At 40.8% G+C, this 19,742-nt stretch overlaps 1 protein-coding gene across 9 annotated transcripts in view; it reads right to left on the bottom strand.

Moving 5' to 3' along the window:
• nrxn2b (neurexin 2b) overlaps positions 1–19,742 on the bottom strand; it is a 665,374-nt gene that overhangs the window by 353,510 nt on the left and 292,122 nt on the right. For all 9 annotated transcript variants that reach the window (XM_084343882.1, XM_084343879.1, XM_084343880.1 and 6 more), the window contains one exon: positions 9,698–9,999. In XM_084343882.1, the coding sequence (XP_084200008.1) occupies positions 9,698–9,999 (302 nt within the window). The remainder of the gene's footprint in view (positions 1–9,697; positions 10,000–19,742) is intronic.

Genomic DNA, 19,742 nt, shown 5'->3' with positions numbered 1-19,742 from the left:
AGTGATTGGGGGGGCTAATAGTTTTGGATAGGGAAAACATAATAATGGGCAGACAGCAACTGAGAGTAGCAAAAGATAAATATTGGGAGGGTCTTTGGAGATAAACAAGTCAAGTACAGAAGAGAGAGCAGGATTGCAAAAAGACCCACTTTCGCCCCTCCATGCTACTAATTTCTCTGTCTTAAAGTAAATTTCCTTTTCCACTCATCATACTTGTTTCAACTTTGCCTAAAACCGAACATGCCTGGAGCTCCTGCTGTGACGGCCCATCACCCTCTCTGTAATTGACCCATGTGGGAAAACAGAGGCTGTGAATGTCGATGTTTGCAGATGAAGGATGAAGCTTCCAGTCATGTAAACAACCACAGGCCCTGACAAACAACTTTGTGTTGCATCTGTCTCAAAGGGCCCCTTGGGTTAAGAAATCATCATGTATTAAATATGGGGGGATGGGTTAGAAAGAGGAGAAATAAGCGAATGGTAGCAATTCCAACTGTGTTCCGTAGTTGTGCATTTCACAGACAGACATAACAATAGACATGTCCTTTTAAGCTTTTGCCTAAGACCTGTAAGATGCAAGCCATTTGGCCAAGATGTAAAATGAGTTGTAAATCCAGATGTAAAAAAATTCAAGCTGATGATATTTAACACAATCGTCACAGTGGACGTGACTGAACTGCGGCCACCAGCGCATAAGCTGAATAAATATTTAATGACAAAGCTGTGAATATGATCAATGGACGGTGCAGCGGAGCCAAGATCCCCAGACCACATAGATTTATCATTGTAACTGAGAAAATGCTAAGACTGATGACCATTCTCCTACAAATTTCCAATTTGGACCTTTAGAAATAAGCGATGAAGCCAATATGGTGGAATAATATAATGGGGTGGGGTGGAGGAAACAGGTAACACTTGTCATCAGGTGAAATGCCTGAATTAATGATTAAAGAAAAATGAAAATTCAGTGGGAGGTATAAAAATGTAAGTACTGTATAAGCTCAATTTTTGATGGTTGTATGCATCAGAGCATACAGTGTGCCTTGCTAGGTATTTATGTGTGTGAGGTGTATCAGACATTCCTCTGTAACGGAGACAATCTGTGGGTGACCGTGTCAGAGGGACAGGAGCGGGGCTCCGGTTCACAATAGCTCTTTCAGGTACATTTGGTTCCACGTTCATTCCAATCACCCGCCATTCAGTCTGGTCCCACTCTTTCTAAATCTGGCCCCAAGTAATGGAAGCTGGCAGACAGGCTTCAGGTGCAAATATAAATGTCACTGCAATTATGGTGGGAAGAAGTCTGCAAACAAACTGTGTGAGAGAGTGTGCTTCTGTATAGGTATGGAGGTGCATGAAAATTGCAGTAGAACATTGTGCAATGCAGATGATCGTAATTTTCTCTCCTTTTCTGTTGCGCTACCGATAATCCTCATCCATTTTTTTCATCTCTGACTGACAGACTGACACCCTCCTTGTACAACAGCCCCTATTTCCCTCTAGTTTTTAATCAGGAAGTTGGCAAGTTCAATGTCAACCAACAAGTCCAACTCTTGAGGCTATAACACATTCCGGTAAAAAATCTTAATAAACTGAGCTGCAGTAAATCATTTAAATACGGATCAACTCCTTTTTTATGATGTACCCTACATTCTTGGGTTGATTTTATTGTACTTACTCAGTACAAAATGAATCTGACATTGCATGGAGCTCATTTGTAGATGCCTTTGTCCCCCCCATAGAGTATGTACTTTGCACTTAGCCTGGCTTTGCTCAGTGCTTGAATATCTATGTAGTTAGTGACTGTGCTACTTAACTTAAAACTTAGAACATACTGGGAAGGGGGGAATACACTAAAAAATTTCTATAAACAGATGGTTAATCCAACTAAACTAGCCATTAAAATTTAGGAATAAATACCAAAAGACATAACAGTGTGACACGAGTGTGACAGAAATAACTCATACTTGCCTTTACACCTAGCTGGTATAGAGGAGTTCCCTGGGATTGTCAAGAGTGATTCTGGGAAATTATAAAAAGTTACTGAAGTCCCTTTCACACATTATTACTCAGATATTATCCAGAATAGCTCTATGTGAGAGCGTAAATGTTTGAATCACATTAAATGGACATTACCCTGCCAGCTCTCTGGCACAAACTCTGCGTAATGTGCGATTGAGCCTTAAAACAATGAGCAAATGGGCCTGATGATGATGTTGATGACGTGACATGGAGTCCAGTTGCTTTGTACTCTTTCCTGCTCTTCTGTATTTCCAGTCTATTGTTGATATTGGGGATATCCAAAATGCTACATGTGTGAAAGGAAAACTGACCCTATTCTTGAACATTCTATGAAGTTCACAGCTAAGGTGTACTACAATCATTTTCTCAAGGTTTACTTTTGTGCTACTTTACCAAAAATTTTGAAAATTCCTATGAGATTATCTTCTTCTTCATCACTTACTTGTTTTTGTCTCACTTGCATTTTATTACTTCTCTCCACCTGTTTGAATGTGCTAATGTTGCAGAGATTTGTTATCTGATTATAGGTCTACGAGACAGAGGGATGAATAAACATGAAAGTGCTGGAGCAGGTAGTGGAAAATGATGCTGATGAGTGAGTGAGTGTGAGAATGCAGGCGGATATGCTAATGCAGTGGAAATGCGATGCAAATGAGCCTTTTTTCCCCTCAAATGCACAGAACCTCTCGATGTTGGTATCAAACAGCCGGGGCACTTTTCTAGCATGAGGTGTTTGTAGTTTGGGCAATGTACAGGCAGGAACTGTGGTGTGGTGCTTGAGGTGTTCAGAGGACCTCTGATCAGCATGTGAAAAACAGAGCAAAAAAACATTTACATTTTCCTAAATGTACATCTATTTACATCGTCTGTAGCCACCACCTTCTTTCGGCACGGCTGGAGCACGTTATTTAAAATGTTATTGGCAGTAAACTGGGAAAGGATTACAGGGGTGTTAGCATGCCATTATGTTCATCAAACGAATCCACTACCCCTGCCTGCCTTGAATAGCAGTTCCTATTCTGACTATAAAAGTGCATTTCTATATGGCAGAGATGAGCACTCTAAATGGCATTTTTGATTTGGCCACAAGAGGTTCAGTCTATATGCTTAAAACATTATGCTGTTCTTATTGAGATAGTAACATTTGAATGGTAGGAGCTTCTTCACTGGGTGTCGTCTTGAGTAACCAGTCAGTCATTAAGTCAATGTGTTACTTTTGATCAGTTTAATTCAATTAATGTTTTATTTTGCTGCACTTGTCCCTGTGTGCGCATTCACTAAAAGGACCAAGGCATGTGTATACTTAAATGCTGCCACCTGGTAAATAATTACTTTTCATAATTTTATCAATAATGGCACAGTGTTGAACTGGAGGACTGAGTGGTATGGAAAGGGTTAATTCAATTACTAGGGTACTGCAGCCAGGGACGATTCACTACCCAACAGCATAGCAGACACCGTTGCTAAGTGACAAGTTGCTAGCAAGAATGGACGGGAGAGACAGAGTTGAAATGAGAGAAGGGGAGGGGAAGAGGAGCGCGAGAGGAACTGATTGGCTCCCTCTTAGGAATTCTGGCTGCTTCTTGGAGGATGGCTGGATGAGAGGGGAGGAAGAGGATGGAGGGTAATTGCAGCAGATTATGGAAAGGGAAGGAAGGGAGTATCCAGGGATCTAGTATTGATTGGAGGCAGAGGGTTTGATGTTCTGATGCTGTCTTCTCATATGAAATAAATGTGATCATTTCCTCAACACACCCTGCTACATATAACATGATTTTAAAATGTGGTTACATGGATTAAAACATATCAGTGCATGAATAATGAATCGAGGGTTGAAATTTATACAGTAAACTTGTAAATTCCTCATTCTCAAAAGGAATAATGGGTATAGAAGATAAGGCTGAATGTTCAAGATCTTACAAAACTAATGAAGGGCAATGGTGAACTTTTCAGTTATGACAGCAACTGAGCCACGATAGCGTTTGATTTAAAAAAAATACAAATAAACCATTTTCGTTGAGAGGTTGTGTGCGGGCGTAGCATGAGGACAGTGTTGTGTGCTGAATGACAAGAGAGACAGTTGGCTAGCGCCTATTTCTATTATGCATGGGAGACATGTATGGAGGCTAGAAGATCTCTAGAATTTGATGGTGAGTCTGTGTGCTCAACTGAATACCCATGTTTGTGGTAATGTTTATGATCCATTATTGACTATGAGGGTGTGCTTCAACCTCAGCTGCATGTCTGCTTATCGATTCTTACTACCTACTTAATTAGCAAATTAAAGAAATCCAGTTTCTCTAAAATTGTAATACCTGCTGTGTCTATACTGTAAGTAACAGATCGCAATTCTCAACCTAACGATTGCTGAACTCGATCCTGATGCATTTCAAAGCTCGCCCTCTCCAGCTTAACTCTGGGCCGGCAACTGAATCTCAGGGCTGTGCATTAAGCTCTAAGAGAACATGAAAAAATCTGTTTGATCCAATCATTAATCCAATGGCTGAATCCAAGTTCCAATTATGTGGAAAAAAAGGTGTACATGGGCTGGGGAGCTGAGAGAACGTCACGGCAGTCAAGACAAGGGCAGATGATACTGTAGGTGAGACATTATAAGGAAAGAAAGGGTGACAGTGATACAAAACGGAAAAATAGGAGAGCAAGAAAATAGATATTGAGTTCAAAGGTCTCTCTCTAGACGCTGGCTAAGCCACTGGCCCACTTCTATGACACACTAGATGTTGTATCTTTTGGTTGTAAAGTCACATTGGGGAATTAGAAGAAAGCCTGCTTTTGTTCTTCTTTTCATAGTAGAGAACAAACTGCTGTCTCTCTCCAAGTGCTCCCCTCATCCTCCCACTGCTCAGATATTCCTTTCGTCTCAGGCAGCAGCACTACACTTCATTTACCACAATAGAGATATTGTGCACACAATGATTCTCTCACTCTCTCTGCTTCCTATGAACAAACAAAAATACAGACATACAAGCCCACACTTCCTTCCCACTGCCAGTGTGTCTCATGTTTCCTTTGACTGCCTGCGCTGTCCTTTGGGACGCAAGTGCCTGTTAAGCCTACAGTCGGGCTGTTTTGATGCGAGGCCATTGTGATTGTTCCAGTGATCGTCAACATGGAAAGTTAGCCCTCCAAGAATATATTAGTCTATAGATGACTGTATTTTTGTATTTCTATCTTTCCAGGAGATCGAAAGCATGGTTTCAAGCTTTTTTTCCCAGCGCTGCATTGATATAATTTCAACAAACCATGACTATAAATCAAACCACTGACAATATTATAGAGGTGAGTTAATGGGTCTGAAAAACAAACCACAAAAGCTACATCATAGTCAACCACAGTTCAGTGTGGTGTAACATCACCCTGCCATGCATATCAATGATATTAGAAACTGAATGTGAATCTAATATTTAAAGCAAATATATTACCCACCAAACATTCATCAAGAGGCCCAGAGAGAATCAGCCAAACCTGATCTCCACTTGCTCTACTGCTTGTCTGCAACACGCAGATACTGATTGATTGACTTTGAGTTACTGTAGTGACAGTTATGGGTTTGAACAAAATAACACAGGCACCAGCGGTTTTAGATTCTGCCCAAGGTATTCTCAATGCAATTGTGGCTGATTTTTCCGATCATCAATGCTAAAAGTTACCCCTGAAAGGAATACAGCATTGTGTGGGTTAGTCCATGTGCCTACAGGGTTTCTCGGAAAATCAGAGTGGGATTTAAAAAGATCAGAGAATCAATATTGAGCATACAGTACAGTAGAGAATGGGAAGTTTGTATTTAAACTATGCATGGTGAATGCATTAAGAGTAGGGCCTTAACCCTGCATGCTGACTACAGTGTCGTTGCACACTTAATATTTGACCTATTTTCACAATGTGTTCTGCTTTTATGCAGTGTATCAGATACATCTATCATCCCCCAAGACAGCCTGACATGAGGGTTTCCATCTTTGTCTTTGCCCTTCCTCTTTCTGCAGAGTGTGTAGACATGTGTGTGATCCCAGAGGAGGGAAAGGGCAAGGATGGTCACCAGCGCTGAAGTCTACAAGATGTCCATGATGGTAGATCATCATGTCAGTGGGGGGAGGGAGAGGAGGTGATCCCTCGCTGCATACACGAACCAATGTTTGCATTGAATGAGGTGAGGATTTGTGTGTATTGTGGGAAGAAACTCAAGAGAGGTCAAGGCAAGTGTCCTTGCCTGCCTATCAACTGTACGCCACAGGGATTAGCTAAACTCCTCAAACACACACCATCATCCACATACACACTTGCAGTACTACATCATGCCACCAAGGGGAGCTCTGAATCTGTGCTCATTTGTTAGGCATATAGCATACCCATTTCTCCCCCATTCCCCCCCTTTCTCTCCCCTCTCTTGGCGGAGAGTCCCTATCACCTCACCTAATTCTGTCTGCTTCATTTTATTCCGCACAAAGCTGACAAATTCATAGGTTTTGTGGAGAAAGGCGGCAAATATACACATACAGAGGGAGAGAGAGAGCGAGAGACCAGCTTGTGAGAGCTCACAGGCTTTACTTATTTTGGAGCTTAGTGATGCAGCGATAGATATGCATGACGTTGCAAGAGCCATTAAGAACAACAGACACAGAGTGGATGAGACTTTGGAGGCCACTGGGACTGTGCGATAACCTCATCTGGAATCCAATGCTTGTCTTGTAGACTGCAGGCTATTTTTAATGCAAGGTATCATGTTAGCCACAATGGGAAGATGAATAGAGAGGAATGGTGTGCTTGTGTGGGGGAACTGTCGACATTTTTAGCTGCATTTAACAGTATTCGTAGCATTTCAACCACAGCAAGTGTAGTAGGAGGGACAAGGAGTGGATGTTGATGGACAACTGCCTACAGTTCTTGTTTGTCCATTGTCAATATGGATAGCCACACATAATGAGAAATATATGTTTCTTTAATAGAAGAGGGGAGAAGAAGATAGTGATTATTTTGTGTTGGAAGATTCAGACATAAAAGAAACAAAATCTATGTTTCTATGCATACATGTTTAGGTTAACACAGGTGTCAGTTTATTTGGAAACTGCACTGCATACAGGATGGTAACAATATAGCAAATGCAATATCAAGTGTGTTATCCTTGAGTGTGTCTCATGCGTGTGGTCATATGAGTCCGACTGCACATGCATGAATATTTAATTCCTCTGACATGCGCATAACTGTGAAAAAGCATTGGTGTTTTACAACACCTCAAAGCAAGCAAGTGCTCATTGATCTGAAGGGTATCAGTCTGGGAGTAAACACAGGGTCAGAGGTGGTCAATGTCATCGATACCTCTCTCCTCCTGCCTCTCAGTGGGAATGGTCCAGTGTAAATCTAGAGAGCTCTTTAACACTTAGCCCGCCTGTTATGTCAATTAGAATGATCCACTGGGGATTCAAGCTGTTATGTAAGTTAATGGAGGTTGCCTGGTCAGCCTGATGTGGGTGGTTAGTTCTGGTTCAAGGCACGGACTGAGAACAGGCATTCGATATCTTCTCCGCAAACTTAAGTTTTCATACAAGAAGATTCTAAATATGTGCAACGTGCACGGCTCAAGGAAACTCTTAAATATAATACTTTAATTCTGGTAGTCAGTAAAATTTAAGGCTTTATTTCTTCCCCAAGAATATCAAGATTAAAGTAAGATGACATTTAGACTGTTAGAAATGCTTATTCGTTTAAAGTAAGCAACATGTGTTCATATGTGAATTTTGAATCAAATGATTAAACTTTGGATATGAGATAAGATTACTTTGAGAGTTCCTCACAATTATTTTAACAAGACACATTGTACATGTATTATTGTGTTTAAAACCTCATTCAATAAGTACAAGTATCATTTCATATTGCTCCCAGCAAAATCCTTGCAGATTGTTTTGATGTACATGCCAGTAGTGACAAACAGGCACATAGATGATAGAGGGACAGAGCGACAGGCAGATAATAGCGTCTCAGTTTAGCATGTGTGCATGTACGTAGATGTGTGACTTATTTGCCTAATGGCCATTATAGTGCAGTTGGTGGTAGGTGAGTTGGCTCACATTGTAAATCTTTAAAACTGTGTTGGCTTCCCGAACTCATTAGGCTAGTCTCACTCTGCTGATCAGACATGGCTCTACAGCATAACATATTTGACCCCAACTGTGTGTGCTTGTGTGTGTGAGAGAGGCTGCGTCTGAATTTCTGTATGTGCCGGTGAAAGTGTTATCATTTATCCTAAAGCAAGTACAGCATATGCCGAGAAAATATCAGCTCCACAAATCTTGGACTTTTTCCATGTCTAAGTTACCACACGGAAAATATATAATAACATTATTGCAAAATGACAGAAATTGCAGGGTCTGGTTGGCATGGAAATTTCTCCTGATAATTTAACAGCACTTAGTTCACATTAAGAATCACTTTGCTCTCGGGTTTCCTTTTCTTGCGTGGGTAGGAATTTCTTCAGTGTCTAAATGTGTTTGATACTACTGGCTGTTTTTTTTTTTCCCTCTAAAACTTTCTGGGGATGTTTTTGCAGGCGCAAACAAAGAAGTTGATGTACCATCTTTGTGTTAATGCATTCACATCAGGCTTTTTTGCATTCAGGGTCACTTACAATGCCCATTATTAGGTCTGACAAGCCATTCATTCCAATTACAATTACCAGAAAAAATGTGAAGAAGTAAGCACGGCAAGTGTAAGTGGAATTGATTCTATCTCACTGCTGCTACTTGCAACCGCCAATTGATGACCTGGTGCAAACAGAGAGTCCAGTATTCAGAGAGTGTATTGTCTATGCATGTACTTATTGCTTTGCTCTTCGGTGTCTTTGTGTGTTTGTGTGTATAAGACGAAACAAAAAAGGACAAAACAAAACAAGAAAAATTCAAAATAAAATAAAAAAAACAAAACAAAAGGTGTGGCTGTGCTGGTATGCATTCACACACCAGTACACACACATACATCCAGACAGTCAGGTTGCTGCTCTTTTGTTTTCCATTAGTTGCGATTAAAGGTTTGTAAAGATGTGTTGGGTAATTTGTTCAGAAAGGGTTTAAGTGCATTGTCACCTTTGATAAATTAGGGTGCATCCCATTTATGTAGCCGAGTACATTATGTGCATACATACTGAGCGGGCAGTTTCTCCACTTGTTCATTAATAGCAGCACAAATATAATGTACTTGGCAACACCAAAAATTTGCATAGTAGTCTATCGTTTCATATTGATGTATGTTAACTAAAATCTTATTATGACAGTGATTATATTCTTTTTTATAGTCTTTCACTTGGACTATGTTATGTGTTTTTGCCTTTTAATGACCTTTGAATAACCTTGAATATGAAAGTGATGAATCTTTGGTCATTCAAAAAAAAAAACTAAAAATATATGAAGCTATAAGGGACACCGAAAACAGCACTGGCCTTCTGTTCAACTCCAACCTGGAAAAAACACACACTTCTGTTAAAGTGGGAAGCAAGCAAAATGAAAGGAGAGAAGGAACATGAAACAAAGGCTCCCTGTGTGCTCAATGTGCAGAGAGAAAATATATATAGATAGAGAGTCAAATAAAGCAGCAGAGATAGGGTGGGTGGCAGAAAGAGGCACCACTCCCGACTGTGGTGGCCCTGGATTACACGGGCAGTGTTTACCTGGCGCAGGTTGCGGGTGACGCGCACGTCATGCCAGGCGTTGTCGTTGAACTTGCCGTTGACGGGCTCCACCAGGGCCTCGAATGCCCCCGAGCCCAGGTTGATGACCAGCCAAACGGCACCGCTCTTCAAGGAAAGGTTTACGTAGTCGGCCGACTTGCCGGTGTGCAGCATCAAGCCATTGCGTTGCAGCGTGCGGAAGGAAAGTGTGATCTCGTCAGTGCTGCTCTGGATGGGCGTCAGGGACAGGTCATAGCAGAAGAACTCGTTGCCCTTGAAGGTGGCTACTGACTCCTCCTTACCTGAAAGAAAAAAGAAAAAGAAAGGTGAGTTAAAGGAAATACTGTATAATGTAATGGTTTTTTGAGGTAAGAAGAGTTTTTGTCTTATGTTAGAAATATACTCAGAAGGAGTCATATGGTTAGTAGGCTACAACTTGTTTGACCGCACTCCTGTTTCCTTCCCAAAGACATGTTCAATGGTAAAGGAAGTTCCCATCCACTCAAACCTTATTTTGCTTAATGTTTCTTCTAGCAAGATGTTGTGCAGTTTGACACTTGAAGGCTCTTTTCACCTTTTTCTCATGATGGGGGAGAGATTCTCTTTAAATCTCAATTAAACATGTATGTGCTAGCCTGACTTTGTGACATCACAACCAGTTGAGAGGCCAATCATGGGCCAATAAGCAACCTACACAAAGCTCATGCGGAAACTTGAAGCATCCAGCATGTTTATACTGAGAATCAGCTTTTCAGTACAGTAGATTCTGGATTTTTTTTCTCTTTTCTCTATTTAATAGTGTTGCTTTTAAGAATGTTCAGTTTGTTTGTTTAGCCTTTTATGTGGAAACCACATCGGACCAAAAGTATTATTGCAATTATTTTTCAAAGTAGAGTATTTTTAAATGTCCTAAAAGATGCCTGGAGGAGAACTTTGATAGAAGGATTATAAAGCCAGCTTCTTGCTGTCTCTGAGCAGATTAACTCACAAACACTGGTAGTGTTCACAAGTTTCCACTGACCAGAAATGGGCAAACACTGATGTAACACTTCTCTGTGCAAGGATCACATGGGTCATATATTTTGAGATGAAACCAATTAGCTATGGTTATTGATTCCAGTGTTAAAACATTGATTGTTGCTGCTCCTCTAAGGCGTGCAAGACATGTTTTCATCACGGAAGCTCCATGGTGCAAAACAATATTTGTTTTAGTTCACAAATAAATCAACAACACATTAATCCAACACAGAAAACACCTTCAGTGTAGCGTGATGCATCTGCTATGGAGTGATACAGCAGTATAGGAGTGTGTGGTGCAAAATAAAATGACTTCCATCAGAGCAAAGCAAACAGCTGGATCAGAATTAGTGAGAAGGAAGTTTATGTATTAGGGGGAAGAAGAGAAAACAGCAAAGAAAATAACAGAGGAAGCGTGAATGCAAAGACTAGACGAAGTAATGTAGATTAAAGAAGCAACTCAAAAAAGCTATGCAGGAAAGGAAGAAAAGGTGTTGTCAACTTTGCTAATGCCTGTCAGTCTGTCTGCAGCACATGTCCTCCCTCCACTGCAGTGAGCTTCATTCACACACTACCAGTCAAAACAGCCGGTTTATACAATGGATACGTGTCAACCTGCAGCCTAACAGCAGCAGGGGAAGACACTGTGTGCATCTGTCAGGAACTGAACAAACACCTGCAGCTGTCACAGCAGAGAGTACGGCTACAACAACACTCACAACAACGACACCTCAATCACAAGAGTCAACGCGTGGACACTGAAGCCGAGTGAGCAGGGGATTAACATTCATCTAATGCTCCATCTTATATTCCATGATTATGTTTACATGCAGGGTATTTGATGTATTCTTTCTACTGTTATATGCTTATGATTTGGAACATCTACATACAACATTTACTGTAAATTTCTGTTCCAGACATTTATGCAAATTGGTGTATATTTAATTAGATCGTTGTATTTAGTTGTATTACATATTTAAACATAAAATTATGTAAGTTAGGGGAGGTTTCATGCTAATGTCTATTGGTTAAACATTTTAACGCATTTACTTTTTTTGGGTCAAAAAATGTGCAGAATTAGATAAAGAATATGTAGCTTTAAAGGTTGTTTTCTCAAAATGAGTTTTTTTTCTCATACTCAGAGCCAGAAATCTCCACTTTAGTAACACTTACACTTACTGCACCTTACAGTTTTATTCCTATCTGTATTTTAAAGGTTTTTACAGAGGGGTTTGTTTATATATCATTCAGGGCCTGATGTATAGAACATTCTGTTCCTAATAACATGGCGAAAATAGATTTTTTATGGCTGTTGACTTCATTATCTGATTTATGGAGTGATAAATAGAGATTTTCTTTCTCTCCTCTCTGTAAAAAACCCTTGAGTCTTATATATCTACAAAAGTTAAAGTTAAACTTTTTTTTTTTGTTATCCAATTTTCAGATTTTTGCTCTGGAAATGTATATTATTTAGTGTATTTTTAATCATGCGATATGTGCTACAAATCAGCTGCTTCAAAGGAGGAACAAAAAGACGAGACCTTTGGCAAGAGCACACACACACCACCACCAATAACAGCAGAATCGCTCGACTCTCAAATAACTCTTCCCTGCTTAGCCATTATACAAATCAACTGATTTCCCAACATAAACCATGATCTGAAGTGACACTCCACTTCCTGTGTTCGTTTGCCCCTCCTCACCTCTGTCTCCCTGGGGAGGCCAGATTGAAGAATCAGCCTCAGGTAATGAGGTTTAGGGCTGAAACAGGAAAGAGACGGGTCAAACTCAAACCGCCACGAGGGCCCCGTATGGGTGGATCATCAAATCTAGTTTATCCTGAAGTTCCATTACAGCAAAATCGCTCCAAGACCTCAGTGCATTTCCCTGGGGAGTGAGGCTGGAGCTGGCCAGAGGGGGTGGTCCGCTGGCAGACAGATTGAAAGCCAAATCTCATGAGCGAGTGAGTTCGCCACAGGAGCAATCTTAGGTGGGAGGAGAAGAGAAGTGATGGATAATAGTGTGTCCATTTGATAGCTGTGCACTTTGACCTTAGATATGACCATATATAGTTCTGCTTGTGGTAGCCTACATAAGGAAAGGTTGCTTACAGTGTTTCATTGACAATAAGTTAAGGAATAACTGTTGCATGTAAGTCATGCATAAAAGAAAAAGCAGTGGTGATGGGTAGAGAGAGTGCTGTGTTAAGTGACATACTGTTACACTTCTGGAACATTAAAAGGGGATGATAGACTTCACTTTGAGACAAATAAAGCCACATAATATGAGTGCATGTGCTCACATAAAAGAAAACATTTTACGTGTAAAAGAAAATAAAAAACACGGAAATGAGCGACGAATGGCATCCAGACAGAGACAGCTACTTAAAAGACCATTTTGGCTGAAATCGAAATTTAGAGCAATCTCAACTGAAGTGTGAATTGTCATAGAGAAAAGGCATCAAAGGAGAGAGCGAAAGAGATGGAGGGGAAAAATGACACGGAGGAAAAAAAGCAAATCCCCCAAGAGCAGCCTCCTGGCGGTGTCGGCGTTGCTGATGTAGGAAGAACAAAAGCGTACCAAATGGACCACAGCAACCATTTTCAATTATGTATTGAGTTGGACTCACTCCCAAAGTATGGGCTGTTAACAGTAAGCAACAAACAGCTTGTGATTGCTTCCATGAGCTCAGTGAGACGGAGCCACATGCAACGGAGAGACTGTAGCTGCAAAAAAAAACAACAAAAAAACAACAACTTTCTTTTGTTTATGTCTGTTTAATGAATAGAAGGCTGAGAGGAGGAGATAAAGCTGGAGAGGATCAGGAAGTGACAGGAGAGAATGGGGGTGGGGGTGTCATTATTGCATCTGTTAGTCAACATGCCAACATGCCCCTCAATAAATTATTTCAAAATTAACTTAATTAATTGTGTTGTCCCTGACTCCAGAGCCAAAGGTAGAAAGGTACAATATTAATGAGCCAGCAACACATAGTTATGTCATCCAGAAGTTGACAGTTTTGCCAATTGCGTTAAGTCATTTTCTGTGTCTCCTGTATGCTCCAGGAAGTCTGTGCTCCTCCTCCACCCTGCAAAGCACGAGGAAAGCCCTCCTCTCAGTCTCTAAGGAGAGAAAATCACTTCAACCTTGGCTTTCGAGACAAAAACTAATATAAAGAATGATTCCTTCCCTGAGAACACTTGAGCTCAATTGAAAATGTGCTTGTCCCCATACATCTGTTTCTCCTTCTGCATCTACTGTACATCTCTATCTCATCCCCTCGCTCCCATGGCAGCCCCGTTGTGATTACATGCACATACACACTTGGAGCATTTTCACTCAGATCAAATCTCTTTCCATAAAGCCCAAGAGCCGACGCTGTAGCCAGAAGTAAGACAAGACACACAGGCACGCGGCAGAGACTTAAGTGCTGTCAAGGTCTCAATTAACCTCACAGAAGGCCCCGACTACATTTCAGAAATGACTCATTTGAAATTTAGCCACCTGTAATAGCGTCTTCATTATTAATTAAATGTTGAGTTCCTCAGGTATTTGATTTCAATGTGATCGGTGGACAGACCTTTAGTACTTGGTATTTGTATGAGTCAAAAATGATACTCGCTGATTCAAGCCAGAGCAATCTAACCAACAATTGCTTCATGATTAAGCAGATGTAATGAGGCAAGCTGCTGTTTATCATCAGCCCACATGTTTCCAACTGGCTTCGGCAGCCTCTGCAGACACTCGCACTTCAGGCTGCTTCTCCTACGTGTCACATTCAAATGTTCAGCGGCTGAAAAGTTAACGATGCGAGTACAAAAGACAAAAAGGTAAATGCAGACTTCTGCTGGATAAGATATATGAGGGTTTAAGCACCTATGCAGTGGCACTATAAGCACAGCAGTTCTTTCTAAAACATCTAAACATAAACCCCAAACTCCACCAGCTTTTGAGGTGCTAGCCAACATCTGATGTCTCTGGAAGAAAAACTAAAGTAAGATTTCAAACCAGGAATCAGTACAACACTGTACCACCTTGCTCTTCAAGCACACGTGATCCAACTTAGTTTGGCACACATTCAAAAGAACTCACTTTCCTTTTTCCTCTGCCTTTGTACTGAACACTAAATGGATTTGATAACCTCAACCTCCACTGCCATCTCTGTCACAATCACGCCACCAACAACAGCTAAGCACTTTGCTGCAGTCATCGGGTCAAGCAGCTTGTCCTCTGCAACCCCTGGCCTCCCATGGTTTTCCATTTCTATGAGCTTGATTTCTATGAGCTACACAGAAAGATTGTGATGGGGAGGGAGGAAGGACGGAAGAAGAGCATAGAATTCAAGCACTAGTGAAATCAATGCCATTGACGTCGACCATGCACACATAACACAACACACTTCAACCCACACACACAACTGTAACCCATATAGTCATAACAGCCCTACGATAGCTTCACTTAAGAGCTACACGAAACTATGAGCATCAGGGTATGTGGAAATTGTTTGATCGGGCTTTTCTGCAACAGCAATGCCATGAATGATGATGTATAGATATTTTTAACAAGTGCCCCCACTCTGGAAAAACACTATCACAAATGGTGATAAAATGCCATGAGAACCCAAATACAATCTGTGTTTATCAATGCTGCCCTGAAAGTGCCATTTTAGGCAAGTCTTTGGTGGATATTACAGTAATAAAAGCGCAGTGCAGCATGTGTTATTAAATTGGATTCAGCTCAGACAGAGAGAGAGAGCAGGTTTAATAAGATGAGCTGCATGAATAGCTCCATCCAAACTTGTGTGGTGCATTAGTCAACGCATAATGAACCTTAACATACTGCTTTTTGGCCGATTGGATTACATATTGGGAGTAATTAGGTAGTTTTAGGGGAATTAGAAAAGAGAGAATGGAATAAGACAAGTGTGTGTATGTGTGCATGTAAAAACATCCATAATCTAGATGACCACATGCTGGCAAATCCACTCTTCACATCACATTACCTCGCTGTTCTTACACACACGCGCGCACACACACACACACACATACACACACACACACAAACACATAAAAACACACCCACATGTGCATATACAGTCACCCTCTATTAGCTTCCGACGAGTGCCATCCGCCCCGCAGAGAGAGTATCCGACAGCTTTGGAGAAACGATTCAACACTGAGATGTGAGAGAGCAGTGGGAAATGTACGGGGCATATAAAAGCTTTGATGCTGCTTCATGAATCAAACAGGCCTGCTGGGTCCACAGACAGCGGCCAGTGTCCTGCGCTAGCTCTGAGGCAAAGGCAAAGTCCTGTGAACTGCTGGGGAAAATGCTTGTTTGCTTATTGAACTTGTACACAGGCTTACAAAAAAAACCCCATAAAAACCACCACATAAGTAAACAGATGACACGTACGATAAAGAGCTCTGACACACACACACATGCACACGCACACGCACACACACACACACACACACACACACACACACACACACACACACACACACACACACACAAAACATTTCCCTCTTGGAGACAGCAGTTTTCTTGAAGCATGCCACAAACTAAAGGAGAGACATTAAGGTAAGTACAAACCCCCCCCAAAAAATAACAAAAATAAAAACAGAAAGAAAGAATGAAAGACAAAAAGAAAAAAACAAAAGAAGACAATGGCCAGGGAAAGCCAGGTAGTTGAGATTGAGGCATCGGGGCAGTGCAGATTTTAAAAAACTGCTGTGAATTCCAGTGTCACAGGGTGGTGGGCTGGGGTGCAGCAAAACTGTTACGGTGACGGGATGATTGATCGATTGCTCAGATGTCTGTGCCCCTTCCCTACTTTATGTTCCACTGCTCATGGATTTTACCTTCTTTGTCTCTGTCACCCATAAATTTAAACTCTCAGCTTTCCTCAACAAAAACACGTGGTATTCTAAACTTCAACAAAAGCTAATGACTTACACTCCCTTTGTAACGACCAGTTTCTCAAACCCTGCACTCACCAGAAAGGAATGCTTGATTCATAATTACAGCCATGCAGATATGTTTTCCTCTGGCTCGTAAGCCTTTATTTTTGCCCCAGCTCTACCTGTGTGCAAAGTATGTAATGGTCATCAAAGCTTTGTTGACTGATGCAGTGATGTTAATAGGTTTTCGATATAGTGAGTCCCCGGGACCCACAGGTGGTCAGTAAGCGGGTCCTCAATGAAATGTGTTATTTTTGTTATTTTTCTCAAAGAAGAATTATATATAAAGGTAACTATAAGTATACTTTTGTATTAGCTGACAATATGTGATGGTCGTTAGCTGATGACAGAAGACGCAATTAGGGGGCACCGGACCCTAATCTCGCCTAGGGCCCCAAAATGTGTAGCGCCAACCCTGCACTGTTTTATAACTGAACTATGAGCAGGATGCAAACTTTGACTGTCTCTGATTGTGTGAAAATCTGATGTTTTCACCTAACAGATGACGCAGAATGTGTTAAAACGCATGAGGCTACACGTAAAACATACTCATGTAGGCTGATAAAGAAGTTAAGTGTGGCTCTGAACTGAAAAAGACGAGTAGATGAATCTCTCTATTGAACAGCAAAATCCGATTTGTCTGATAAAAAAATGTCTGAGAGTTGGTTACAGTCCTATCACGTCATCCTGATACACTTTCTGATACACACAATTCAAATAAACTAAATGGTTGTTTATCTGAATGGTTTCAACATGATGCATCTCCTGAATTGCAAATCATCTGTCATCATCGTCATGAGAGAATACAGAATCGACCAGAGCTGATTATCCTTGACAGTGGCCCGGTTAGTTTATTCACCAATACCAAATGTGTAGCTTCGATTGTTGAAAGCTGTGTATCAAGGATTGGTCTTTGATGCAGCAGAAAGTATCATGTCATGATGATTGAAAGATGCACACAGTGACCAGTGGATTTTTTATTTTTTTTTTGTCTTGATCATGAGTTTCCTTTTATAATTACTTAAATACAGATATGTTGCTCAAAATGTAGCATTATCAGGGATAAAATATGGTGTGTCCCCTGGACACTGATAGTTCACTGCGTACTTTAGGATTTTAATGCGTCAGAGGAACATGGACTTATTAACATCATTGTTGATGGGTAAAGACCACAAAGCTGTACTTGACAGATTCCGAGGGCTCTGCAGCCTTTAAATGTTTGCTTCATATTAAAAGGAATTGGTCTTTAACTTACACTTGACTCTGACTGACATTTTTCGGCCATAGCACTTTATAGAGCAACACTATGATCAACCATAAAATGATGCATCATATTATATTATTAGGTTTGTAGAATACATTATGTTCTAATGTATAACTTGTACAACAATTATCTTTTATAGATGACTCTTCTTACTTGTCTGTGTTATTTCCATGTCCAGTCCATGTGACAGTATCTAGTTAGCTGCACTGGTAATTTGTGGATACATTTATGGATTTCTGCCTCCAGCCTCTTGTCGAGCCTTTGACACAAGGCTGAATAAGAGGAGCATTGTTCTGACCTCCTCTCCACTCTCCTTTCTCTCCACAGCTGGTGATTACTGTATGGATCGATTCATGGACTGATTGCATTCCTGTAATGAAGGAACTATAATTTGCTGTCTGCCCATCTCATTTGCTGGAGGCCAACGTTCTTTGTTGAACTGACCATTTGTTCCCCACTTAAGAGGCACTTGTTGAGCCATAGTGAATGTGCTACAATGTCATTCAGAGTGTTTCTTTTGTTCTGAAAAGAGCAAGAATGTCAATATCAAATGAGCTGTCCACAGTAAGGTTATGTATGAGAACAAAAGTCATTGAAGTTGTCTCCAATGCCTTTATTTTATTGAGCTCTTAAGACTAACAGACAAGCCTGTATTCATACCTGAGTCTGGCTGAGCCAGCTTTTGACTGATAGAGATTCTCATTTCCTGTAGATGAGGTGGATAAAGAGCTCATTCAGACAGTATTTTTATCACACGGGGCAAACTGTAGTACAGTAGGAACACTTCCAAAAAGTTACAGAAAATACATTTCTAAATATAGCTCAACATATATGAGATACATACAAAAATGCATTGCACTGTTGAATTTACTAGTATAATGTGCATGCATCTATTATAATCACTCACTTGACTAAATTAATAAAATGTATGTCTACAAGGTGTCCAACAGACTTTATTCTGACTCATGACTAAGTGTAAAGGTGAAGGACATGCATTTTAAGAGCTCTTGGCATAAAGACACTATTAGATTCTTTCACTCCTCCACCTTTAAATGTAGCTGCAGGTCACATTTTAAGAGTGCACGGTTGGTTTTAATTGAATCCCTTATGCCGTTGCTTTGATTGACAGTATTTGAAGGTCGCTGGAGGAACATGCAGGTGGCAAAGAAAAAAAGAAAGTAAATCCTTCTATAGAGCTGGTAAGAACAGATTCAAGCGTGTTTTGCATACTAAATCTGTACTTCACTGGTAGACTAGCACTGTCACATAACCCTGGCATGACCCTGAAAACAACTTGCGTCTCGGGTTGGGCTCTGTCAGCATTGTGTGTAAAGGGGCAGTGTGGTTGTTTGGTTGGACTTTTTTGACTCCCTCACTCACTGTCATCTCCAAGAGTTTACACTGAGTATTTTTCTTGAGAGTTTTGTCTCTCCTCTGCTTCTCACACTCTTGTCCTTGAGGATAATTTGAGGTAGTAAAGGATAAGGCTTAATGGGGATAAAAAAGTTCCCTTTACTAGTCTGTCGCCTTGGAAACAATCCATTTTGTAGCCACAATATCAGATACCATGGCAGCAGCCTCGTGACTTCACTCCACCTCTGTCTCTGCCTGATCTGCGCTTTTTCTTTTTCTTCTTCCTGGTTCATTTTTCTTTAGTCATTTCTTTTCTCTCCTACTGTGGGTGTCTGGCAGGTGACTATTATCACAGTAGAGGGCTGTTCAGTCTCCGGGCTCGACCGGGACACAAAGTAAATGTCAAGTAAACTGACACTAACAATAGGCTCGTGTGCTCCTGAATGGC

The sequence above is a fragment of the Pagrus pagrus genome, assembly GCF_965226575.1.
Source record: "Pagrus pagrus genome assembly, chromosome: 22".
Classification (NCBI taxonomy): Eukaryota; Metazoa; Chordata; class Actinopteri; order Spariformes; family Sparidae; genus Pagrus; species Pagrus pagrus.
The sequence above is the reverse complement of the archived record's forward strand: the minus strand, read 5'-3'. Positions and strand labels throughout refer to the sequence as shown.